The sequence below is a fragment of the Carcharodon carcharias genome, chromosome 15 (assembly GCF_017639515.1).
Source record: "Carcharodon carcharias isolate sCarCar2 chromosome 15, sCarCar2.pri, whole genome shotgun sequence".
Lineage (NCBI taxonomy): Eukaryota > Metazoa > Chordata > Chondrichthyes > Lamniformes > Lamnidae > Carcharodon > Carcharodon carcharias.
Window position 1 is genome coordinate 54,718,900 of NC_054481.1, and position 26,050 is coordinate 54,744,949.

General features: G+C 41.7%; 2 protein-coding genes across 13 annotated transcripts in view; one reads left to right on the top strand and one right to left on the bottom strand.

Moving 5' to 3' along the window:
* mettl4 (methyltransferase like 4) overlaps positions 1 to 4,270 on the top strand; it is a 66,151-nt gene extending 61,881 nt beyond the window's left edge. For all 10 annotated transcript variants that reach the window (XM_041206326.1, XM_041206320.1, XM_041206323.1 and 7 more), the window contains one exon: positions 2,490 to 4,270. In XM_041206326.1, coding sequence (XP_041062260.1) covers positions 2,815 to 4,098 — 1,284 coding nt within the window. In that variant the 5' untranslated portion in view covers positions 2,490 to 2,814 and the 3' untranslated portion in view covers positions 4,099 to 4,270. The remainder of the gene's footprint in view (positions 1 to 2,489) is intronic.
* Positions 4,271 to 4,448: 178 nt separating this feature from the next.
* tmem184a (transmembrane protein 184a) overlaps positions 4,449 to 26,050 on the bottom strand; it is a 40,987-nt gene continuing 19,385 nt past the window's right edge. For 2 of the 3 annotated variants that reach the window (XM_041206329.1, XM_041206328.1), the window contains 6 exons: positions 21,248 to 21,338; positions 20,523 to 20,598; positions 16,243 to 16,334; positions 13,479 to 13,648; positions 12,385 to 12,582; positions 4,449 to 9,225 (listed from right to left, as the gene is read on the bottom strand). In XM_041206329.1, coding sequence (XP_041062263.1) covers positions 8,981 to 9,225; positions 12,385 to 12,582; positions 13,479 to 13,648; positions 16,243 to 16,334; positions 20,523 to 20,598; positions 21,248 to 21,338 — 872 coding nt within the window. In that variant the 3' untranslated portion in view covers positions 4,449 to 8,980. The remainder of the gene's footprint in view (positions 9,226 to 12,384; positions 12,583 to 13,478; positions 13,649 to 16,242; positions 16,335 to 20,522; positions 20,599 to 21,247; positions 21,339 to 26,050) is intronic. The other variant, XM_041206330.1, reaches the window with a different exon arrangement.

Below are 26,050 nucleotides of genomic sequence, written 5' to 3' on the forward strand. Positions count from 1 at the left end.
CCAGGGTCAGCTGCTTAGTATAAGTTTATCCCCCCCAAGTATAAACAAATAGCGAAAGAATTGAGATAGACTGCAGAATCTCAGACTGCAGAGCTAGCTAGGGGCCAGAGCCCGCAATTACAACAGCTGACAAAGCAAAATTGAATGGGAAATGTTGACAGAATTTAATACCTAAATATTTTAACAACAGGAAGCATGTATTGAAGTGGTAGTATTGTCTCTGCCCAGTGGCCCAACATCCCCATAAGTTCTTGAATCTATGTCACCATCAGTAATCAGAGGAGTCCAGCAGGAAGGGAGCCAAATTCATTGCCAGTGTGAACACTTATTTTGGTTTAAAACTAAAATAAAGTCTGTTATGTTTCATTTTTGTTTTAAAATGGGGAGGTTTCAGGAGGGACAAGTACTGCTCTGTTGATTTTCTAGCATCTTTAAGTAACTTCAAATAAACAATTATTTTAGGTGTTCCTAAAATCATTGTGAGAAGCCTGTAACCATACAGTTAATGAAATGGTAGTTTTTTTCAAGCAACCTGAAAATCACACTCCTCTCAGAAATCAAGATCTTTTACGATGAATCACTGTTAGTCATTGATCATCAAACAGGCAATGCTGCACAAGATCCAGGGGGCACCCACACAGCCCCAATCTTGCAGTCATTTTTTGACATGGTGATTACAAGAACATAAATAATCTAGAACCCAGAGTCAGCCTTAGAATAAAGGATCAGCCTGAGATGAGAAATTTCTTAACTTAAATGGTTGAGTATCATTGGAAATCTGTAGCCCAGAGAACAGTGGATGCATAGTCTCTGAATATTTTCAAGACAAAACTTGATAAGATTTTTGGGTATTTTGATAATTGAAGGATATGGGTACAGTGCGGGAAGGTGGAGTTGAGATAGAAGATAGCCATGATCTTGTTGAATGGCGGAGTCAGTGCAAAGAACCAAAAAACCCACTCCAGCTCCAAATCTTATGTCCTTATAATTAATTGGAGTAGGCTACATAATCCCTCAATCCTGCTCTGCCATTTAATAAGATCATGATTGCACTTCTACCTCAACTCCACCTTCTGCATTATCCCCATATTCCTCAATTCCCTTCCAATCTCATTCTTGAATATATTCAATGACTGAGCATACATAACTCTCTAGAGTGGAGAATTCCAAAGATTCACAATCCTCTGAGTGATTATCATTTCCTACATTACAGCAATGATATTTCAAAAGTACTTAGCTGGCTTAAAGGAAGATTTGTATTTATATAGCACCTTTCATAGCTGCAGGACAGCTCAAAGTGCTTTATATCCAATGAAGTATTTTTGAAGTCTACTCACTATAGTAATATAGGAAGTGCAGCAACCAATTTTCACACAGTGGAATAATTATGATGCCTTTTAAAATCAACTGTACAGCAAGTTCCACAAATAATAATGTTATATTTAGCCAGATAATTCGTTTTTATTGATGTTGGTTGAGGGATAAATATTGGCCAGAACACCAGGATAACTCTGCTGCTGTTCATAGAAGTAGCCTCATGGAATCTTTTGCAAACACCTGAGAGAGCAGATAGGACTTTGGTTTAACGTCTCAACTGAAAAATGGTGCATCTGACAGTGCAGCATTCATTCAGTACTGCACTGGAGCAAAGCACTTTGAAAGGCACAGAGGTTGTGAAAGGCTTTGTATAAATGTAAGTTTATTCATTGGAGCAAGGCACCCTGCAGTAGACTGAGGGAGGTGCTGGACTCATGTCAAGCTCTGTGACACACTCCTGTTGAAATTTTACTACTTGATACTTCTCCACTCAACACTTCACTCCATGATTTTGCCTTCTTGCATCCCCCCCGAAATGAAGTCAGTTCCACTCCATGACCCATTAGCAGAGTGACCAGCCAGGTATAGAAAGACCCCATCTGAACTGTGAACTCTGCAAGAAGGTTAAACGTACAGGCAGAACGCCACCACCTCCTTTGCCCAATTCCTGAGATATGAATTTCCAACCGCTGTGACTGGGCTACCATTCAATGGTCTAATGCAACAATATCTATTCCAGCTGCTTGTCGCTTGATGAATGTTTACACAATGATAAACAGCACACACAAATACAAAGTGCAGCACAGTTTGAAAACACATCTCCCATTGACAATGACTTGCACTCATGATACTGGCCTCTTATGGGGAAGGTTGGGTGGGAAGGGTGAGGGCCTTAATGCTGGAAGAACTACCCCAACAAGAAGCTGAAGTATGAATGGTAAGTAATGAGGAGGAGGAGGAGGGTCTGTGTGATTCACATTGTCATTTGACTCTGATGACATCAAAGTGGTCAGGTGCAACAAACTAGAAAACATATCTCCCAATGACAATGATTTAAAACCATGGCAATAGCTACATGTGGGTTATGGAGTAGTTATGGTGCATTTTAAAATCAACTATACATTAGTTACTCAGCAATGAAGCTTATATTTTTTTTTTGGTTTAATCCACAGATTTCCCTCATTTCCATCCCGGCTTCCTGAAGATTCGGGTTCACTTACCACAACTGTGCTAGCAGCTAAGGATCTGCTGAAAAATATTTCTTTGCATACCTTTCAATTAAGGGAGAGTGGAGGGAGGACAAATTAAAGGAGGACAGAGGGGTAATTTAGTAAGGGAGAAGAGGATGAGTTTATGGAGGTGAGATGAGTTAGCAGGGGAAGGGGAGAGGCCAAGTTATTGGTGGAGGAAGAGGTTAAGAAAGGGTGTGTTAGCAGAGGGTGGGGGCTGGAAGAGACTCTCAAACCAACTCAACACTTGCTTCAAGTGTTGAGAGTGATGTCTGTGGTAAAGAGTGACTCTGTGGGATGGCTACTGGATCATTCAGCCTACATCAATCAGTCATATAGATGCTGCCACCATATTCCAAATGACATCCAATACCGCAGGTACGTTTTCAAGGCGGAATATTTTGACATCGAGAAGCCCCACATTGCTGACACAGGGACAGCAAGAGGTCAGGAGCCAGGGGGTGGAGACTCAAGACTGAAAGGCAGGAAACGCAGGAGGAAGACTCGTGAACTGAACCAGGGAGAGATAGAGGCACAGGGGTACCATGAGAAGGTCAGCCTGGCCATTCGGAATGGCACCAGAAAGTTGATAGAGCGAAGCAAGGAGGTGGGGGAGCAAGGCACCGACACAAGGGCACCAACTGGAAGAGACTGCGCTAAGAAACGAATTACTCCAGTGATTGCTGACTCTATGTTGGTGGAACTCTGCTCAATGGCGAAGCAGATAGTACAAGAACAGAACCAGCCTGTGCAGGTGATAAGTGACGAGGCAGAATCTGCCGAAGACCTGAACCTGCTTGCCCGCTTGACTGAGAACGGTTCAGATTGTGCAAGGATTGTGACGCTAATGGGACAGAGGTACCTGCTGCCACCACGATCCAGTTTTCTTCTGTCAGATATCTCCTGCATAGAACCCCTCTTGGGCTACAAGAAGTATGATGTGATTACTTTGGACCCGCCCTGGGAAAACAAGTCAGTCAAGAGAAGCAAAGGCTACAGCTACCTCTTCCCTTGGCAGATCCAACAGCTTCCTGTACCGGCACTCTCTGCTCCAGGCTGTCTGGTGGTAAGCTGGGTCACCAATCGGCAAAGGCACCTACGCTTTGTCAAGGAAGAACTATATCCTAGTTGGTCCGTCAAGGTGGTTGCGGAGTGGCATTGGGTGAAGATAACCCAGCATGGAGACTTTGTAGTCCCTTTAGACTCCACCCACAAGAAACCCTATGAGATCCTGGTAGTGGGCAGGTATAAAGGAAGCTCAGAAAAACAGAATGGAGAACCCATCACCGAAACAGTTGTAGTGCCTGACTGCAAGCTGCTGGTTAGCGTTCCCTGTGTCCTTCATTCTCACAAGCCACCACTGGGTGAGGTACTGAAAGGATTGACCAGACCCCACCCAGAATGCCTGGAGTTGTTTGCCCGAAACTTGCAACCCGGATGGACCAGCTGGGGAAACGAGGTACTCCGATTCCAGCATTTGGACTATTTCCAGGAGCTTGACATAGAGGAAGGAGACAGCAGCTGCTGCTACTCGCAGACATTGAGTATCTGATCAAATCTTTCCTCACTGTTGTTAACTGTGCCTGCAGATCAACTGTGGGTTTTTACAAAGAATAAATTGGGCTGGCACTACATGCTTTTGGGGAAATTAAAAGGAATTTTCATATTTCCATCAAGGGCCAATTGTGCGTTTGGAAAAAGTTAATAAACTTTTTTTTTTAAAACCCATTTTTTCCATTCTCTCAGCAGAAAGGGAGACTGCAGTTTGAATTTTAACTTATACCAAAAAGACTTACATTTAAGCACCACCATTCATGACCTTAGAATATCCCAAAGTACTTTACAGCCAATGCATTATGGCCACTGTAGTAATGTAGGAAATGCAGCAGCCAATTTAAATACAAGATCCCACATACAGCAATGTGACAACCAGATAATGTTATTGTGATGCTGGTTGAGGGATGAATATTGGCCTGGCCAGTAGGAAGAACTCCCCTGCTGTTTGAAATAGTGAATAGTGCCATGGGGTATTTAGCATCCATCCATCTGAGGGGGCAGCTGGGGCTTCTATTCAACATCTCTCCAAAGACAATACCTCAGACAATGCAGCACTTCCCAAGTACTGTAACTGGAGTATTAGCCTAGTTTACGTGCTTAATTCCCTGGACTGGAGCTTGAACCTATAACCTTTGGACTCAAAGGAGAGAGTTCTACCCATTGAACCATGGCTGTCATCTATACCACACAACAGTTGGTTGTAATGAGAAGGTATTTCTGCAGAGGAGGCAGAGCATCATAGGGGTGATTTTCACTCCTGAAATACAGCATATTACTTCCACTCAGCAATTCCTGACCAGAAATTTGGAAAAATTTTCTGAACTGCCTCCCACCCTCCTGACACAAATGAGCAATTTAATAAATAAAAACAGAAAGCGCTGGAAATACTCAGGTCAGGCAGCATCTGTGGAGAGAGAGAAACAGTTAATGTTTTTGGTCTGTGACCTTTCACCAGGACAGTTGGAAATGTAATAGATTTTGAGCAAGGGTTGGGTGGAACAAGGACAAAGGTTGAATGACAGAAAAGTTAGTCCTCCAGGGTCAATGGAAATGGAGATAAGGTAAGAAAAGAAACAAAAGATGTGCCTAGAGAGGGTGCACAAAAATAAAAAACAAACTAGCAAAGGAAACAACTTGGTGCAGTAATTATGGTCCAAATTGTTGAGCTCAACGGTAAGTTCGGAAGGCTGTAAAGTGCCTATTGAAAGATGAGGTGCTGTTCCTCAAGCTTATGTTGTGCTTCGCTGGAACAGTGCAGTTGGCAGAGGACAGAGATGTCAGTGTGAGAACAAGATGGAGAATTAAAATGACAGGGTCATGCTTGCAGACTGGAAAGAGGTGTTCTGCAAAGCATTCACCCAATCTGCATTTGGTCTTCCCAATGTAGAGGAGACCACATTGTGAGCAGCGAATACAGTAGACTAGATTGAAAGAAGTCCATAGAAGGAGTGTTTGGAATCTTGGACAGTGAGGAGACAGGAGGTAAAAGGGCTGGTGTTACATCTGCTGTGTTTGCGTGGAAAGGTGCTTTAGGAAGGGGCCAGGGTGTTGGGGGTGACTGAGGAGTGGACCAGGCTATCACGAAGGGAACAGTCTTTTCATAATGCAGAAAGGGACGGGGAAGATGTGATTCGTAATGGCATCATGCTGGAGGTAGGGGAAAGTGATCCATTGTGGGTTGGGGTGGAAGGTGAGGGCAAGGGTCTGGAGGAGGGGTTGTGCAGGAAATGTGGCTGATGTGATCGAAGGCCATGAGGAGGAATACTCGGTTGAGTAAAAGGATGACATCTCAGAAGCACTGTTGTGGAAGGTTGCATCATCAGAACCAATGCAACATCGAGGAACTGGATGAATGGAATGGAATCCTTACAGAGTGTAGGGTGTGAGGAAGTGTAGTGAGGTAGCTGTGGGAATCATTGGGCTTATAATGAATATTAGTTGATAACCTATTGCCAGAAATGAAGACAGAAGTCAAGGAAGGAAAGGGGAGAGTCAGAGATGGACCCAATGAAACAGAGAAGGGTGGAAATTGGAAACAAAGTTGAAGTTTTCCAGGTCAGGGCAAGAGCAGCTCACGGTATCAATATGATCTTAAATGTACCAGAAAGAGTTGAGGGAGCGTTCTCGTATAGAACTGGAACAAGAAACATTTGACAATTACTACAAAAAGGGCAGGTATAGCTAGGACCTACACAGGTACCCACAGCAACACCTTTTATTTGGAAGAAGTGAGAGGAGTTAAAGGAGAAATGAGAGAATAAGTTCAGCCAGGGTGAGGAGGGTGCTTGTTGATGGAAATGGTTTGGGCCACCGTTCAGGGAAAAACAGAGAACCCTCAGACATCTTGGAGGGGATTAGCTATTGGGAGGGAAGTACTGAGTTGCTGGTGTAACTGGATTTTATGTTGTGTATGCTAATTTATAAGCTATATTTTTGCAAATAGCTACCTCAATAAGGAATAGTAAAATCTGTAGAGAATAGTGTTAGTGAACTCGTTAGGGTAATCCTAACTTCACTGCACTCTTGCAATAACCCTGCTATCTATTGAAATAATACAAGTATCAAAACAGCAGCAAATAGTCCTAAAACCGGGTTAAGAAATAAGCAAAAACAATTTCAGATAGAGTCCAGTTGCTTCATAACAAAGATAGTCTTAAAACACTCAAACTTACTGTAGGAGGTGAGGCTCAGTACACAAATTCATTGTTCCTCCACTTCCCCACAAATATTTAATCCCCACAAACATTTAATGCATTTGTGGTCATCTAAATTGTAACTACTACAATCCTTTAAACAACTTGAGCTATGATACCCTACTTCCTCGTTGTACTCAGCAAAGTAAACACAATGTAAACTGCTTAGGGATCCTGAATCTGGCTCTATAATTGTGTACCTATCAGCCATTTCCTATAACAAATAGTCACTTCTTGAAATGAAAGGAATTGTTGGCACAGAGACATTTTACTCCGTGAGGGTGTAATTAGTGATTTGTCATCTGTTTTACAGCATTTGCCTTTATTTAAATTTTTGAATTCGGAGTCTGGGGCGGGAGAAACATTTACCATTCTGGACCCTCTCCAATCAGCATCAAACACTCCGTGTCAGCTGTACAGCATAGTAAGAGCATATAACCACTGAACAGCATTCTTCAACTGCAAAATCTCCCTCAACTGTTGATCTTAGGTAGTCAAAATCAGGGTACCTGTTTGCTGAGGTCATTGTCCATTCGTGAAAGAGTACACAGTGGAGTCTTCCATCCATTAAACTGAGCTCATTTGAACGTGCATCCCCAGAGGTGTCTAACCCATTGCATCATCCAGTACCATACAATCTCCCATTTCAGTTTAATTTTTTTTTTAAGGCATTTCAGCTTCTTGCCTTCTGTACCAGTCATACAGTAGGAGGAAGGAGTCATGGGTGCAATTAGCCCATAATGCAGTCTGTGGGTACAGTGAGATGGGAATGCCATCATTATAAATTGTATTTTTCTCTTCTTTAACCAAAACAACTTTTTATTTACTCACGAGATATTAGTTGCACAGGCAAGGTGAGCATTTATTGCCCATCCTAACTGCACAAGAGATGGTGGTGAGCTGCTTTTTTGAACCGCTGCAGTCTGTTTGATGAAGATACTCCCTCAGTGCTGTTAGTATGAGTGTTCCAGGATTTTAACCCCGCAATATTGTTCCTAGCCTGGATTGTGCACGACTTGGAAGAGAACATGCAGGTGGTGGGGTTCCCATGTATCTACTGCCCTTGTTCTTCTAGGTGGTAAAAATTGCTGGTTTGGAAAGTGCTGGCAAAGGAGCCTTAGTGAGTTGCTGTAGTGTACCTTGCAGATTTTACATAGCTGGCACAATATGCCAGTAGTGAAGGGAGTGAATGTTTAAGGTGGCACATGGGTGCCAATCAAGTGGGCAGCTTTTGTCCCATATGGCATCATGCACAAGCGTTGTTACAGCTTCGCACATCCAGGCAAGAAAGTATTTCAACAGACTCTTGACTTGTGCCTTGGTGGACAGCTTTTGGGGAGTCAGGTGGCAAGACTTGCCACAAAATTCTTAGCCTTTGACCTGCTCTTGTAACCACAGTATTTATGGGGCAGATCCAGCTAAGTTTCTGATCAATGATGACTCCCAGAATGTCGATAGTTGGGGAATGACCGTGGGATGATATTGAGAGAAAAGAGCCAATTCTGGAAAGGCTTGTGTAACAACCGACGCTTGGGCGCAACAAATTTGATCTATTGCATAGACCTAGCATTAAACACACCAGGTATATAGAAGTTTTAGTTGTGGGAAATAGGTCTATCCTTCGCAGTAATTTTACAGAGTATATCGAAAATCTCAGGAAACTGAAACACTGGCTGATACATTTCATCAAGTGTGGGAAATTCTTTGTTCATTGATGTATTATCCATCCAATCTACAGAACTAAACCAATGTTTCTGTCTGTATCTGTGTATGTATGATATGTACAGCATGCATGCGCAAGAGAGTAAGCACCAGAGAGTGCACGCACAAGTGGGTGAACATGCACAAAAGGGCGCAAGCACACACGAGAGATAATGTGCGTGCAAGCGAGAGTATACTCATATATTGTGAATGTGTGTGTAACAATGTATGCCTGCAGGTGCTTTGGGTTTACTCACAGTAAAATTCCATGGCTTTGTCATTTGATCTTCCTCCACACACTGTTCTACTTTCAGAATTAGGAATCCATTTCAAGTCAAAGCAACTCATTAAAAAAAAATCAAAAGGTCACAGCCTGATTCAGGGGAACGGGAGCAATTCCTGATCCCTGAAAGGATGCGTGAGAATCCCACACTACCCCACAGCATCTCACTTCTGTTTTTAAAACAAAACAGGTACTCAAGTCTACAGCTCATCCTCAGAGCTGATGAGGATAATCTTCTCACCGGTCTTTCGGCGGCCTGTAATGTGGGTGCATGTGTGGGGCAAAGTATGACCGTTGTGCCTAGGTGTCATTTCGTCTTTGGTCGATTGCTGTGCATACTGCTGATAGGCTGGGGAGAAGTTGTGGATCGCATCTTGCACGATGTCATTGGGGTTCATGGTCTCCTTCAGGCCGCTGGATATGCTTTGCATGGGAGCTGTGTTACCTATGGACAACAGAGTTAGTCAAGTGAGAGTTTAAAAAAAAATCAGATTTACTGGTTACAGAGAATCTCAAGCATTTTCTCCTTTCCAAGCTACCCAATTCCTCTAAAAGGTAGAGTCCACACACACGGGTGAATTTTGCAGTCTTCCGCCGATGTATTTGAAGGTTGGGTTATAAAATAAGGGGGTGTTCTGCCTGCTGCCTTCCCACACAGCCCCGACCTGTCTCCCATATTAGTGGATGGGCAAATGTCAGACAGCGCATCCACCCTTGGGTCTATTGAGGCCCTTAAGTGACCAATTAATGGCCACCCATCGGCCCCATTCTGCCTCCGCCGCTGGGGAAGGCAGAGGCAAAGCAATGAGCCTGGTAGCTTTCATTGCATAGGCTGCTGTCAGGCAGAATTGGGGGAAAGGTAGCTCCTTTGTGGGGTCCCCTGTACCCTGTTCCTTCCCCCAACCTAAGATTGTGTCCCCCTTTCATCCTTCCTCCCTGTTCTCTAAAACCTGACCCCCCCACCCCCACCCTCCCAATCACTGGGATCTGCGAGGGCCTGACCAAAATCGCTGATTTACCTAAAGTCCAGGATCCATCACTTCATCTTTATGGACTGCCTGTAATCCCAGCAGTGGCCACTACTCAATTCTGGCACTGCTGAGACTACAGAACTCAGCCAATCACATTAGCTGGCAACCTTTTAGGGCAGGATTCCCTCCCAGATGGGTGGGATCGGAAGTCCCACTCTGATCCAATTATGTATGCCTGAGCATATTATCACTGCACAGCAGCTGGGTTTCTGGTCAGTGTAGTGCCGAAGGACATTTTTGTTTGGGGTGGGGGGCGGCAGTGTTGGCGGGGTACCATTGTTCTCCCTCCCCCCCATTCCTAGTAAAATCCACCCCATGTTGACACACCAACCCAAAAGACCCAGGCCCTTGACACAATCACAAGATGTGCCCAATTACATTGTATCTAAAACAGAGGCCATTCAGCCCACTCTCCATGCTACTGTTCATTTTCTACATGAGCCTCTTCCCACTCTATTTCATCTAACCCCAACAATATAATCCTGTTCTTTTCTCCCTCATATAGTTAACTAGCTTCCCCTTAAATGTATCTATGTTATTCATCTCAACTATTTCATGTGATACAAGTTCCACAATCTATCCACCCTCTGGGTTAAGAAGTTTCGCTCACATTTCCATTTGGATTTATTAGTGAGTATCTTATATTTATTATCTCTAATTTTAGGTTTCCCCTGCAAGTGGAAACCTCTTCTTGAATTTGCCAATCTCAGCTGCTGCTGGAGGAGTAGGGGTGGTGGGGATTTGGAATTGCATCAGTGTCTCTGCTTGGAACAGTATGTGGACTCTCAACCATAAACTCTCATACCAGCCTCTGAATATTTTTTTTAATTCTTTCATGGCATGTGGGTGTCACTGGCTAGGCCAGCATTTACTGCCCATCCCTAATTGCCTTTGAGAAGGTAGTGGTGAGCTTTCATGAACCGCTGTGCTAGTATATTAGTCAGCCACAGAGCTCAGCTGGGGTGCATTACTCCTGAGAATAGTCTGTCGTCAATATTAAGTCCATTGGGGAATTCAGGAGAAACTTCTTTACCCGAAGAGTGGTGACTGCACCACAGAGAGTAATTAAGGTGAATAGCATAGGTGCATTTAAGAGGAAGCCAGATTAAGACATGAGGAAGAAAGGAACAGAAGGATATACCGATAAGTGAGATGATGTTAAGTTGGAGGAGGCTCACATGGAGCATAAACAGTGGCACAGGCCATCCAGTTGTACAGGATGGCCTGTTTCTATGCTGTAAAACCTACTGTCAACATTCATACTTGGTTAATGGTCAATCAGGTAAAGTTTCAGAGGCTCCTGTCACCCAGGGAGTCACTCCCCTCAGATTAGATTGAAAACAATTGGAGAAAACAGTAGTGTATTCTTCAAGACGGTGATGCCTTTATATATAAAAAAAAACAGAATTTGTTTAACAGCTACATGATCTCAAACCTAAACATTACAGTTGTCACCAATCAACAGCATGAAGATCGTTGGCCTCAGTGGCACACCCACTATCAGCCATGGAAGGATAAGAGGAGGAGAGCTAGTTTGATCAGGAGGTGCTTCAAGATCATCGACTCAAGTCATTTGTGTTCCCGATGTAGAACAGTTTAAGACTCCCAATTCCATGATTAAAGACAGATATGAAAAGTTAGCAGAGTCCTGAAAAAAAAATCTCTCAGCATTTGGAAAGTGCACGAGTGCACTCCCCTCCTCACATTCACACTGCTCTTCAAGCAGGGCTTGTATCTGGCGTGTACAAGTTTCCTATAAGTACAGTGCCCTTGTGACTCTCTGGCCAGTCCTGAGTAAAGGAATGAATGACAAACCAAAGTACCTTGTCCTGAGATAAAAACAAAAAAACTGCGGATGCTGGAAATCCAAAACAAAAACAGAATTACCTGGAAAAACTCAGCAGGTCTGGCAGCATCGGCGGAGAAGAAAAGAGTTGACGTTTCGAGTCCTCATGACCCTTCGACAGTTCTGTCGAAGGGTCATGAGGACTCGAAACGTCAACTCTTTTCTTCTCCGCCGATGCTGCCAGACCTGCTGAGTTTTTCCAGGTAATTCTGTTTTTGTTTTACCTTGTCCTGAGGTTGTAAAAGGCATTAAACAAATGCAAGTTCTTCTACGTAAACAACAATTTGGGTTCATCTTAATTTTCTCCACTCTAAAGGCACAGGACTTGTGTTGGAGCCTTGGTTCCTTGGGTACCTCGTCAGTATTTTGGCCAAATATTCACTTTCTGCAAGAGGAACCCTTGATTTTGAATGTTGACAGGCTATTCAACCACAATGGATTTCAAAGCCAAGTTTGATACCATTCTCACCCAACATTCATTCCTTTTTCTCTCAAAAAGAACGGCAGCAATCAGAGGTGGTTGATTTTCCCTCTGCCTTGGCTCAGGGAACAGAAGCTAAATGGATTGCAGACACATGCTATCCATGTTAGGATCGGTGAAGTAAATCTTGCGCCTTGAACTGAACCAAGTACCTTCTGCTCTGAATCCAAGGAGCCAAACAGTTATCTTTAGCACTACATATTCCTTCAGCCAGCTGCTGAAGCTTGGAGTATTGGATGTTCCTACCTTGTGTGGTCTCACGCTTTTCACTGTACACCTGGGAAGGATAGGCATAGCGAAGGGCAATGGCAGCGAAGAACATCTCGATGCAGATGATGAAATTCTGGTAGCCTGCAGCCACTGTCCCTGCCCTGACTTCATGGCCATCAATAATTTGGACTTCTGGGATCACTCCACATTTCTCCAAGATTGCCAGTAGCATTCCTGAGAAAATATTGATCCAATCCACATTAGCAGATACAACTCATGTGCTGCATTGACAGAATGAAAATATTACTTCAACTCCAAATTTATTTCAAAACAATAGAATTTAAATATAGTACCTCATCACAACTCTCAAATATCTCAAAGCGTTTCACTTGCGAATTACTTTGAAGTTCAGTAACTGTTATAATTGGCAAACAGCCACCATTTTATGCACAACTGTGCTTCACAAACAGAAATGAATGACCAATTAATGTGCGACTGGTTGAGGGAATATTGACAAGGATGCCTGAGAAATGTTCTATTCTTTGAATAGTAGCAATGGATGTATAACATCCCTTTTGTTAAGGCTCTCTTACTTGGAAACTTACCATATGCCTTCTAGAAGTCAATTTAGACTATCCACCATATAAGTAAACACCTCAGATAATTCAAATAGATTAGTCAGACATTATCACCTTTCACAACTCCACATTGATTCTCTGGTCAGCTGACATTTGTATGCAAGCAAAGTCAATTATACATTTAATAATAGATTCCAATAACTTCCCCACAACTGATGTTAAATTGAGAGGTAATTACCTGATTCCTCCCCCTTCCTCCTAGGATAATGGAGTGACATGTACAATTTACCCAAGCTAAATAGGCACAAATCCTGAATCAAGAGACTTTGGAAAATTATTTCTGTAATTTCCTTTCTTTTAATACCTTGGTGTGGAAACCATCAGGTCATGAAGATTTGTCTATCTTAAGTCCCATTATTTTTCCATTACTATTTTTTAAACCATCAATTTCCTCCCCTTCACTTATTTTTAAGGTGCCATTATTATCTTATTTACTCAACTGAGTCACTTAGTAAAGATATTACAGATTTTTAAAATTGACATTTTACCCACCTTGCCAAAAGGAGAGGAAAATAACAGATTTCACCGTCAGGAATTTCAGAATAGGATCAAATGCATTGAGAAGTTCACTGGTGGCAAAGTAGAAGAGGAACAATGCGTAGAGTGCAAGACTCACAGAGATATTATAAATAATGGTGATATATAGGTATCCACTTCTCACACTGTGGAAATGAAATGTATATAATTAGCTTGCAACTGGAGGATTCAATACATCTCCAATCATATGCCTAAAATTTTTTAACCCAGCCACTTTCTACTTTCTAGCCCCCTTTTTATGGTCTACCTAGGGGGTTCTCTATTTCCCAAGGCCCATCTTTCAGACCTTTGCTAATGTCACTCGAAGACAGATATATGAAATGCGCACTGGATTCGCCCAGACAGCCTTGTTCAGCCTTTCCTGGACAGACATGTTCAGACTTTCCCATGCCCGATCTGTGCTCTACAAGCAAATGGCACAGATCAGGAAACTCCACTTTTAAGAATTTTGGATTTTTCAATATGGATTTTTAAATACTAGTTTTAAGGGAAACTGAAAAAGGATGATCGAGAAACCCTGGATTATTGCCAAGTTCAAAAGATATTGCTGTTTCAGGCTGTTGGTGGCTAACTAAGGCTTGATGTACTTTGGCAGAGATTAGGGATGGGATTAAAGATAAAGCAGCTGCCTAGCTAGCTTTGAAAAACTGAGAAACTGTCATTTTGGATTTCCAGCATCCGCAGTTTTTTGTTTTTATAAACAAGCTCAGTTGTTTTTGAAACAACAAGAACAATATGAAAACAATTTTAGCATGTTTGAGGAGCCAGACCAGAAGCAGAGACAAGAAGGATGTCAAGGGAGAATCAAACCCTCAATCACCCGAGGCAGAATTTGGCCATTTTGAGTTGTATTAGTGACCAAGATTACATACATCTCCAAAACTGCTGCGTTTTAATGTCAAGGAAAGCATTGACATTATATGAGTTTTCAGCCTCAACTGATTCTTACCTCCTGATATCCTAAAGTCGTAAAAGGGAGTTAAGAAATTTCAGAAGCTCATTGGGAGCTATAGTGCTGACTTGCACCCATGACCATTGGAGAGGCCAAGCATCTCCATACAGCAATAATGCTGGTCCACCAAACCAAAACTCTACTTCCTGTCAGTAAGTACTGCCCCATGAAAGGAATTTGTATTTACTCTGCCTGCCTAGAATCAATTTGAAGCTCCTCAAACTGTTCTTCAAATTGATCCATGGCTTTGTCCCACCCTCCCTCGATGACTCTTCCATAGCCTTAATGTCTCTGCATCTACTCCTCCCAGCACTGCAGTGGCTATTCTGTGTCTTCTTTTGGTGACACCTCCTTAAGATAATTTGCCCTAGCTGCTGAAGCACATTTCCACATCATTTCTGTCTCTTTATCTGTTGCTCTACCTTCAAAGCCACAAAGGTAAGATTTTCTTACTGTTTTATTGCAAGCCAAAACTGTGTGGGAACGTTTCACTCAAAATATGCAAGCATGTTGCAATACGGAAATGACAATATAAGTTATCCAATTGAGATGTTGAAGATGATCAAAGGTATGGATAGGTTTCAGAAAGAGAAACTATTTCCTCTGGTGGGAGAGTCCAGAAAAAGGATGCATATTTTCATTACAGTTGGACCATGCGGGGATCAGAAGCCATTTCTTCACACAAAAGGTTATGGAAATTTGGAACACTCTTCCCCAAAAAGCTATTGAGGCTAGGAATCAATCAGAAATTTCAAACTGAGATTGCTAAGATTTTTACGAGGCAGGCATATTAAGGGTTACAGAACCAAGAGTAGCTGGAGTTGTGATACAGATCAGCCATGATTTATTGCTTCTGTTCCTATCTAATATTCTATTCTACATTAGAGATTGGTAGAAGTATGTCACACACAGCTCAGCTTTAAAGCCTATTAGCACAATGTTCTCACTCAAGAGGCTAATTTGTTGAACAAGGTCCAATAGTAGCTCTTACTTGGCCAACCAAAGGTTTTTTATATTCTCCCTGAAGTCACAGTTCTTTCCAAGCCACAATAGCCAAGAACAATTGACTAAAGTTGTACTAGTACTAGAAACACATTTATATATTTATTTATGCATTATTTTTGCCTTATGCCTTTTATTCCTCTCCTACCTCTCCAGGTCACGCACTACCTGTGGCCAGGAGAGTTGGGAAGTCACCTTCTCCCAGCTTGCTTGGCCATTGTCACTCTGAACCAGACACCAAGAAATGCAGGCAATCTTGGTTCACAACTTGTAATGCTTTTGGATCAGTTGGTATTGCTACAACAACCCAACCCAAGTGGCTAGACAACTACTTGTTCTTCCACTTGTATGTGTATTTGAGTCACCAAGCTTAGACTGTACACAAACAAGACAGAAGTTTTCGCAGCCCCAAATAGATGGAGATGCTGACTTTTACCTAGTTTTCTCAGTTATGCTCTTCCAAGAAGGAAACCTCTCTATAGCTCTGCACACCAACTTAACCTTCTGTACAAGAGAACTAATCCATTTGGGCCATGTGTAATTTATCCAGGGTAGGTGAATCCAACGGTCATTAACCCAAAAATGCTTCAACTCCCTCACTCCAGTTGACTTCAGCAAACTACCTAAAACAGCTCTTCACATTGCACCTGAGGAAAATCCATTCAAAACAAAGTACTAACAGAACAAAGATTTTAATGTTCCGAACAATAAAAAGCCACAGCCTACATTTGGAGAGTGAGGTTTAAAAACAAAACACCAACTTACTCGAAGTCTCCATCGTGATATTTGCCATACACTTGCAGGATAATGGTGATGGCTGCCATTAGGGGTTTAATCACACAGAACTGTAAGGTGGCCTAGAGGAGGCAGACAGCAGATTTATGGTAAGTACAAGGAACAAAAGCAACAAAAACATTTCTGAAGTCATTTAAAATCCATAACGCAAATAAAATACCAACCTTCCCTTGCAAAGAACATTCTCAAATTCACTACAATGCCCATCAATATGGGAGGGTCAATTTCCTCTCGTTTCACCTAAAGGACATAAGTTCTTACTTTCACAAGCACCAAAAAGGTATCAAAGTAGACAAAGGGCACTTCCCAACAAGGAATGAAGAACATGCAAGCAAGTAACACAAGAGGTCCCTCCCTAGGAAATGGTGCATCACTAGAGGAAAGAACAAAGAAATACAGACTTGCATTTCTGTAGTACCTTCCAGAATCTCAAGATGACAAAGTGCTTCATGGCTAATGAAGTACTTTTTGAAGCACAAACACTTTTATAGGAAATGCAACAGCCAATTTGTGCATAGCAAGGTCAAACAAAACAGTGATAATGATCGAATCATCGAGTTTAGAGATAAATATTGATCAGGACATCAGGCAGAACTTACCCGCTCTTCTTCAAAATAGATACAAAAGACTTTGTGATACTATGAGGCTCTGTATGGCCTCTGTTTAACGTCTCATCTGAAAGACAGCACTTCCTCAGTATGCAGTGCGAGCATCACTTAATTTGCTAAGGTCTTTCGGCTGGAACTTGAATCCACAATCTTCTGACTCAGGTGAGAGTGTCACCTGAGTTATAGCAAATACATAATGATCAAATTAAGCTCTGCAAGAGTGAACCTCTCTTGAAGGCAGCTCCTGCCAGCACCTAGTGCCCCATCTGTGGCCTATCATGTTAACCAGCGAGTGAGGGCTGGTCCCTTGTAGTTGAATCCATTCCTGCCTCTCATCCAATGTCCTCACCTGCACACTTTCAGCATGTGTCAGTGGAGAGCAATTGAGGGTGGAGGTGAGGGTGTAGTAGTAGTCTCCTGGTTGGATCTTCTCATCAGTCAAGAGACACTGGTCAATTGTAGCATCCCACTCACAGGTGAAGATCAATTAGTTCACACATAATACTCTCACTGAGCTAAAAGCTAAGGTCAGCTCTTACATCTTTTTTTTAAACCATTCATCATGTGGGTGTCACTGGCAAGGACAGGATTTGTCTATACCTAATTATCCTTCAGAAGTTAGTGATGAGCCACTTTCTTGAATACAGAGTGGCTTGCTAGGCCATTTCAGAGGTCAGCTCAGAGTCAAGCACATTGTTGTGGATCTGGAGTCACATACAGGCTAGAACCGTTAAGGACAGCAGAGTTCTTTCCCTGAATTACATTAGTAAACTAGATGGGATTTTATGACAATCCAGCCATTTCATGATACTAGCTTTTCATTCCATATTTATTTAATTGAATTTAAATTCCGATTGCCATGAGTGGGACTCAAATGTCCGTTTCTAGGTCTTTAATCTAGGCCTCTGGATTACTAGTCTAGAAACATAACCACAATGCTACCATATATATGGTTACAGAAATATACTATTTCTCCATTCAGCAAAAGGTATGATTGACATTGACCGCATCATGCAGTAACGAGCAACTTTGTACACCAGAATGCATTCAAAATCAAGGCAATGATACAACTAAACATAAACAAGGTTACGCTGAAGGGCAGATCCACACTAATTTGGTGCCTTGGAAGAACAAGGCAAGATCTATTCTGGATCTTTAGCTTTTCACCATTTATATCAATAACTTGAATGGAGAGAGAGTTATATAACCGAATTTGCAGATGACACTAAGTTAGGAGGCACAGTAATTTGCAGACCACAGATTGTTAACAAAGGGACATAGACAAATTAAGCAAAAGAGTAAACCTGTGGAAGGTGGAAATCAACATGGTCATTCATTTAATGGACAAAGAAAGACAAATCAGAATTATTTTTAAAAGAGTGAGAAATGAGAAATTGTGGAAGAGCAAAAGACATCAGTATATAAATCTCTAGAGGTTAGTGCAAAGGTACAAAATGAAAATCAAAAAGGCTACTGGATGTTAGCCTTCATCTCATGGGATTTGAAATACAAAGGAGGGGAAGTGATGCTACATTGCTTGCTAAAATTGCTGTTGTACAGAGCCTTGGTCAGACTCCATCTTGAGTACTGCATTCTAACTCTGAGCACCACACCTCAGGAAGCACAGAATTGTTACAGCGCAAAAGGAGACCCGTAGTGTCTGCACCAGCTCTCCAAATGAGCAAATACAGATTCATCAGAATGATACTGGGCCTTGGGAGGGTTAAATTATGAGATGCACAAACTTGACTTGTGTTTAGAAGGTTGAGGGGTGATCCAATTAAGGTGTTTAAAAAGATTGCATCCACTCTATTGACTCCAGAACTATTGGATACAATCTCAAAATGAGAAAAAAACAAAATACTGTGGATGCTGGAAATCTGAAACAAAATCAGAAAATGCTGGAAAAACTCAGGTCTGACAGCATCTGTGGAGAGAGAAACAGAGTTGACATTTCAAGTCCATATGACCCTTCTTCAGAGCTACAGAGAAGTAGAAATGTGATTAAATTTATACTGTTTAATGGTAGAAACAGAAGTCCGTCCACATGTCCATCCTTGGCCTGCTACAATGTTGCAATGAAGCCCAAAGCAAATTGGAAGGACAGCACCTTATCTTCCAATTAGGCATTCATCAGCCTTCCAGACTTAACATTGAGTTCAACAACTTCAGACCATGAACTCTCTCCTCTATCTACATCCCTTTTTTATCCCTTTTTTCAAGATTCATTTTTATTTTTGTTCATTTATTCATTGTTTAATCCACCTTTTTTTATCCCCCCCTTATCACATTTTTGATCCCTTTTTTTTGTCCTCCCCATCCCACTCCCACAAGGGCCATCTGTTTATATTGTTCTTTTCAGAGTGCTTACCCTTGTCCTGCTATTATCAAATTCTGCTTTCCTAACTTAATGCCATTATCAGCACCTTTTTTAGCCTTTACCACTACCATTAATACTCCCTTTGTCCTTTTGTTCATGACATCTTTGTCAATCTCTCCTTTGCCCCCACCTATCGCTGGCCTTCTATCCAGCTTCACTTGCTCTACTCCTCTTAAACAGTATAAATTTCATCACATTTCTACTTCTCTGTAGCTTTGAAGAAGGGTCATATGTCCTTGATTTCTCTCTCCACAGATGCTGTCAGACCCTGCTCAGCTCTTCCAGCATTTTCTGATTTTACTTAAAATTATGAGTTTGGTCATTCTGGAGTGAAGCAAGGAAGCACTTTTTGACACACTTTTGGATGCTGGGGGTCAACTAAAATTTAAGACTGACATCAATAAATTTGTTTGGTATGGATGGCAAGAGATTTGGAACACAAGCAGTAAATGGAGTTGAGGGACAGATTAGCTATGATTGAATTGAATGGCAAAATAGGCTCAATGGGCTGAATGGCCTACTCCTATTCCTATGTTCCAAAGGAACTGGATGAAGAGACGTCATTGGGCAATTGTGCTATTTGAAAACAACTGAGGTTCAGTCAATTAACTTCTTCAAAAAGAAACTGGATAAACCTTTAGTCGGGAGTGAGTTGGTGGTTATGAAAGATCATCAGCCTGAAAAGTTAATTCTTTTCTCACTCCTCAGATGCTTCCTGACCTCAGTGTTTCCAGTATTTTGTGTTTTCAGAAGTATATTTAAGGATAAGTAGAGATGGAAATAATCAAATTGTTCATGGAAACCAATGGCTCCTGTGCTCCTGAAGCGCATGTTTTCTGCACAGAGAAGCAGGCTGGAGATAGATATTGGAGATGAAACAATGGATTAATGCTCTAAACTGTTGTTTGATAATATTTTATTCTGAACTAATATGGAACTTTTGCCCAATATTAAAGGGGCAGGAATGAGTTAACGCATGGAAAATGCAAATAAATAGTAAATGAATGAATAGAGATTTTGCTATGTTTGAGGCACTATATCAATGCAAGTGTTGTTGCTGTAGACTGTATGTAGTCTGTGGATGGAGTGGGGTTGATGGATCAAATGGCCTTTTACCATTCCTGTACAGTTTTGGTATTTCACATGCTCTTTGATGGGTTAAGACTGGCTGGCCAAGAAATGCAAGTGAAAACAGAACTTGCTCCCAACCATCACCAGCACCAAACATGCAAACCCGACGCTCAGACTTCTCACAATCTCACCTGTTTACAAAACCGTAAAAATCCAATGGAGTAGGTCATACCCATCAAACAGCATGTTCCGTACATACAACTAGACCTGGGGATGAGATGGAAATGTAAACAAATAGAGGGAGCACTATATTTACAAAATATTATGAATCCATAGTTTTATTAGGACATAAGTTAAGTAGTTGCTTGTGCGAACAAAACTCATTTCATGGTGACGAAAATACAAATTATTAGGATTGGATTACAACACTACATGGGAAACACAACAAAATAGTTATACAGTGAAATCCCTGTTTAGAGATCACGGAGTTTTTGGATAATATTTAACCAAAACCCATTCCTATTAACTCAGTATATAGCTTGCAGTTGGTCTGCAATCTCTTAGCTTCAGATGTAGTTTTAAATCCATTGTGCAGCACTCTTGGATTGAGTTCATTGGCAGAGCAGTAAACTTTGCAAATATGCTCCTAATGAACTGCTCACCTCCCCTCTGATGTGTTGGCTTATGTGTTTGAGAAGAATGTTAGTGGCTTTATTAAAAGATTAATACATTTTTGTTTTAGTCTTTGGCTATCATTTTGCTCTATGCAGAACACACTGAAAAGTCCTGTAAGTGGCTATTTCAGATCAGTGTGTTTGGATAATGGCACTCTGTTATAATTTAAATGTGAAGTCTTCGAAGTCTGACTTTAGTGTAGAGTGTAGGTGGATGTGCATAAAAGATGGAAATAACTCACTTAATCGGTTTCCCTCTAATTTCTGACATTATTGCACTTTCTCCGCCCAGGTACTCATAGCAGAGGCTGAGGAAGTTGTAAATCACAAAGGCTGCAAGGAAGACAACACATGTCAGTGCAAGTACATGACAAAACAACTATCCTTTTAAACTATTTTTACTTGTTGATTCCACCTGCAACAAGCACCTGGCATGAACCATGAACCACATAGAAAGGGCCCCAGGTCATCAGATTTTTGTGTAATAGGTTTATGTGTTACCAAACCACTCCCCTATAAAAAGGCAGGAACTTTACCCACACTTAGCATGTCCCTATCACCCACTGATACAAGAGAATGGAATATTTCAAAGTTCAAGTTCCCATGTCAGCGTTAAGCACAACTGTCTGATATGTAATGTTCTTATACATCCATGATGGTTTTCCCTTCACCACTGGCAGCAATGCCTGCAGCTGCCTAGGCACTAAGCTGTTGAATTTCTTCCCCAGACCTTTTTACATCTCTCTTCTCCTTTAAGGTACTCCTTAAAGCATATTTCTTTGACCAAGCTTTTTGAACACCTGTCTCAACATCTCTATGTAGTTTGGTGTCAAATTTTGTCTGATAACATTCCTGTGATGCTCCTTGAGATTATGTTAAAGGAGCTACATATATGTAAATTGCTGTTGTTCCCTCGGCTTGGTCCCAACATTATATTCAGCCCCAGCTGTAGTAGTGCAGGTGCTGCACCTCCGACATCAACCATGTCCCAGTGAGATTCACAATTTAGTACAGCACATGGCAAATTATAGATTAGTGGTGTGCTCTGGCCCATGCCCATAAAGAACTAGGTTGGAAATGTCAAGTTCACTTGGTGCAAAAGCTTTAGGGCTGTATATAGTGACACAACTATTCATGGCCAGAATGGAGATGATTGAATAACTCCTCCAGTCATGTCTGAAGACCACACTGCTGCAAATGACTGGGATTGCAACTATTCTCTGCTCACTATATCTTTCTGAAGAAATTTTGAATAAAAAGGATGCTTTCTCCAGGGAAGTGGGGGAGGGGATGAGTGTTAGCTGGGGGGTTGGAATGCCAGAAGAGGTAAGGGAGGTGGCGGGGTGGCGTGAGGAAAGTACTGGAGGAAAGGGAGGCCGGGCGTTTCTGGACGAGTGAAACAAGCCTGGGTACATTCTAATTGTACAGAAGCTATTGCTGAAAAAGAGACATATCTAAGCTTTTTGTCTTGCACTCATCAGGACACTCAAGTTTACTATATAAAGAGGGAAACAACAATTCATACCATATGTGAAGAGAGTGCTGATTGGTTGGCAAGTGGCATTGCCATGAAGAATTAACCATTGATGGTGACTGACTTAACTGTCAAGCATTGTTTGAAGTTTAAACCAGGCAGCTTGACCCTGATTGGTCAAGGCATTGCCCTGAGGAATGAGCCAGCGAATGGCTGTCACTTATTTTGTTTAGCTGAAACAGGCACAATATATGATCTTTCTGTCTGCAAAGAACAGGGCCCTGTGTATTAATATATGTAGCTACCAGTACATGCAAACGTGCCACACTGCAAGCCTGACTGAATCTTAAATTGGTTGCCAGTGTAATTCTTTGTACATTGAGGATTATTTAGCAAACATTGTCCAATTACGGAATTGTATCTAATGTTGGACACGGTTTTGAGTTTTGCAAGCACGGGCAGGTTGGGTATGGTCAGTATCTGGTCCTTTGCGAAAAATGTCTAGGATATGCTGTTTGATACGATCCGTCAGTCTTGGGATGTATGGCCTACATACCTAGCATCACATTTTAGCAGGAGCTTAAATTAAATACCACATTACTCATTTGGGTGATGGGCAGAATGTCTTGGCTTGATGGCAGCATCCTGTTAGTGGCGAATACCACTCATGTCGTTACTGCATTGTAGCAGTGTGAAACAGCTAGCTTCAACTGTTGCTCAAATTTTTGCAATACCTTTCCCTTCCAGGGTAATCTGAGGTAGACTGGGCACTTTTCAGGGCTGAAAGTAACGGCCTTAGGCCCATTCACAAATTTGCATGATATACAGTGCAAAATGATATGACCAGGTTCGCTGTTATCCTGCCTTTGATGCACTCTACTTCAGTGTCAAGCTTGCATGGTGATCAAATGCCTCAGGCCCTATTTACAAGGTTGCCAATAAGACCAATCATATAGCGTGTGGAACTGTAGGAATCCCAACACGTATACTGACCAGTGAAGGTAGAGAATCCCTTGGCACATTTCTCAACTATGTCAAGGAAGTGGGGTTCATTTGACTGCTCCATTTCATAGGTGAATTTGAGTGCAGGATGGAGCCCAGTAAGACATCAGTGGTGCATTCTCCATGGTAACACCACTTGCCAACCAATCAGCACTCTCTTCACATATGGCATAAATTGTTGTTTTCCTCCTTATGTTGGTATTCTTGCGAGTGTCCCAATGAATGCAGGATGAAAAGCTTAGACGTGTCTCTCTTTTCAGCAATACTCAAGTTCTGTGCTACCAAACAACTGTTTGTACAGAAGCTATAATAATTTTTTGCATCACTCAATGAAATGATCGGTTCATGTGCATTTGGTCCTCATGACAAGTCATTAATCACTGGACCCACCCAAAAAAATGGACGCAAAATCATTAAAATCCTTGGCTCATGCAAATTTATGAAGTAGTAACATATTTTAGGCTAGATATAATAAATCCAGACTGTTGCTATTTCAATTTGCTTTTACCTCCATCTCACAACAGATTATTTATTGTTTGACAGGTCAAGAAAAAGCATAACCGATACACATCCATGCATAATGTAAACATAAACCAAACATTAGAAATCCAATCTGACTGGTGTGTGAAAGCAAACTGCAGCTCGTTAAGTTTTCAATTATTTTTGATGGCTCATGTGAAACAACTAGTAACTAGAGACACCAGACATCACTTTACCCTCTGTGATTTGTGAAGATTTCCCATAGAGAGCCCCAAATATTAGCTGCGATGTTGAGCCCAGCATGCAACTTGAACAGATATTAGCAGTGAGGTGCAAGAGATCTCGTGGGATATTAGTGTAAACTTGAGCTCACTCAAAACTCTGCCAACTATATCCTAACTCGAGTCCCGTTCACCCATTACCTCTGTGCTTGCTGACCTATGTTTGCACCCAATCTGGCAATGTCGCAAATTAAAATTCTCATCCTTGTGTTCAAATCTCTCTATGGCTTCATTCCTCCCTATCTCTGTAATCTGCTCCAGCACCACAATCCTCTGGGATCTCTGTGCTCCTCCAATTTTGCCTCTTGCGCAAACCCAGTTTCCACTACTCCACCATTGGTGGTTGCACCTTCAGTTGCCTGGGCTTCAAGCTCAGAAATTCCCTCCCTAAAGCTCTTCACCTCTCTCTCTCTCAGTCCTCCTTTAAGGTGCTGCATAAAACCTACTTCTTTGATCAAGCTTCTGCTTGCCTGTCCTAACATCTCCTTGTATGGTTTGAGGTCAATTTTTATCTGGTAACACTCCAGCAAAGCACCTTGGGATGACTTACTACATAAAGGGATGATATAAATGCACAATGCTGTAGCTGTTGTTACTATGCATACACCAATCCCAACTCAGTTTTGGAAGGTGGGGTGTGGGGAGGGGTATGTAAAGTCACTCGCCACATTTCATTCCCCATGAAAACCCTCAATTGATCATATGATGATTGATAACAGAAACCCCAATTTAGGTGTGTGGGTAGATGGACTATCCATCTTTTAAGAATGTGAATACTTCACTGCAAGAAAAAATAGGAGATTCAACACCCTTCCTTTCCTTTATAAACAAACGGATCACTGCTTCAGTAATCCATAATCTGTTCCAACTGTTATTTAGAGTCATTGTGTTTTAATCTCCACTGTTAATAAGCATCTAGACAACTAAGCCCCTGCTAAAGTGACCTTATAAAGAGAACACTGCTGCAGTAAACAGCAAAACAAAAGTGTGATCGCCATGGGAATAATGATCAGCATCTGTCCTAGATCCTAGTATCTGGTTGTATGGAACACATTATGTGGTTGTTTTTGGATTAGTTTATCAAACCAAGAGAATCTTCTTCTCAATTGTCAGTGTGAAGGCAGTAGTGCTGAGTTGTCAAGTTGGACTACACTAAAGTAGTTCAGCTATAAGAAACACTGGCTTACAGGATCCATGCATTCTGTCCCCAATCACAGAATGTCTATAAATGGAATCTGCCAAAACATCTCTGCTCTAGGGAGGGAGGGAAGGAAGGAAGGAAGTACACTGCCCTATGGAATAATTTTGTTTTCGTTATCATGCAGAAGCTGTTCAATTCCTCAGTTGGTCAATAGAATAAATTTGGTAACTATTGATTGCCAAGTCATTTGGTAAAATATTGTCGATTGATAGATTCCCAGAGTAAACAGTGATTCATCACTGTTGTCTCAGTGGTATGAAATCACTAAGGGTACAGGGAACATACCGAGACCCACAACTCACTGGAGCACTTTAAAATGCAGTAAGCTTGGGTGGAGATAACACACTCAAAACACGTTTTGCTCTTGCAAATTCTGGTTGTATCTTAACTCCTCAATCTGACACTGTAGTTAATGCACTGCACACAGTCTGTGTGTTGGCTCACAGATTGCGAAGCATAACAAATGCATATTCATAAGTAATTCAGAGACCTAGCAGAAGAAATCCAATCTTGCTCGACAGAAAGCAAACCCCAGATTGCACAGGTTCCAATTGATTTGGTAATTAAAATTTATAAAGCATTTATGCACCCAATTGTCTTGAATGGT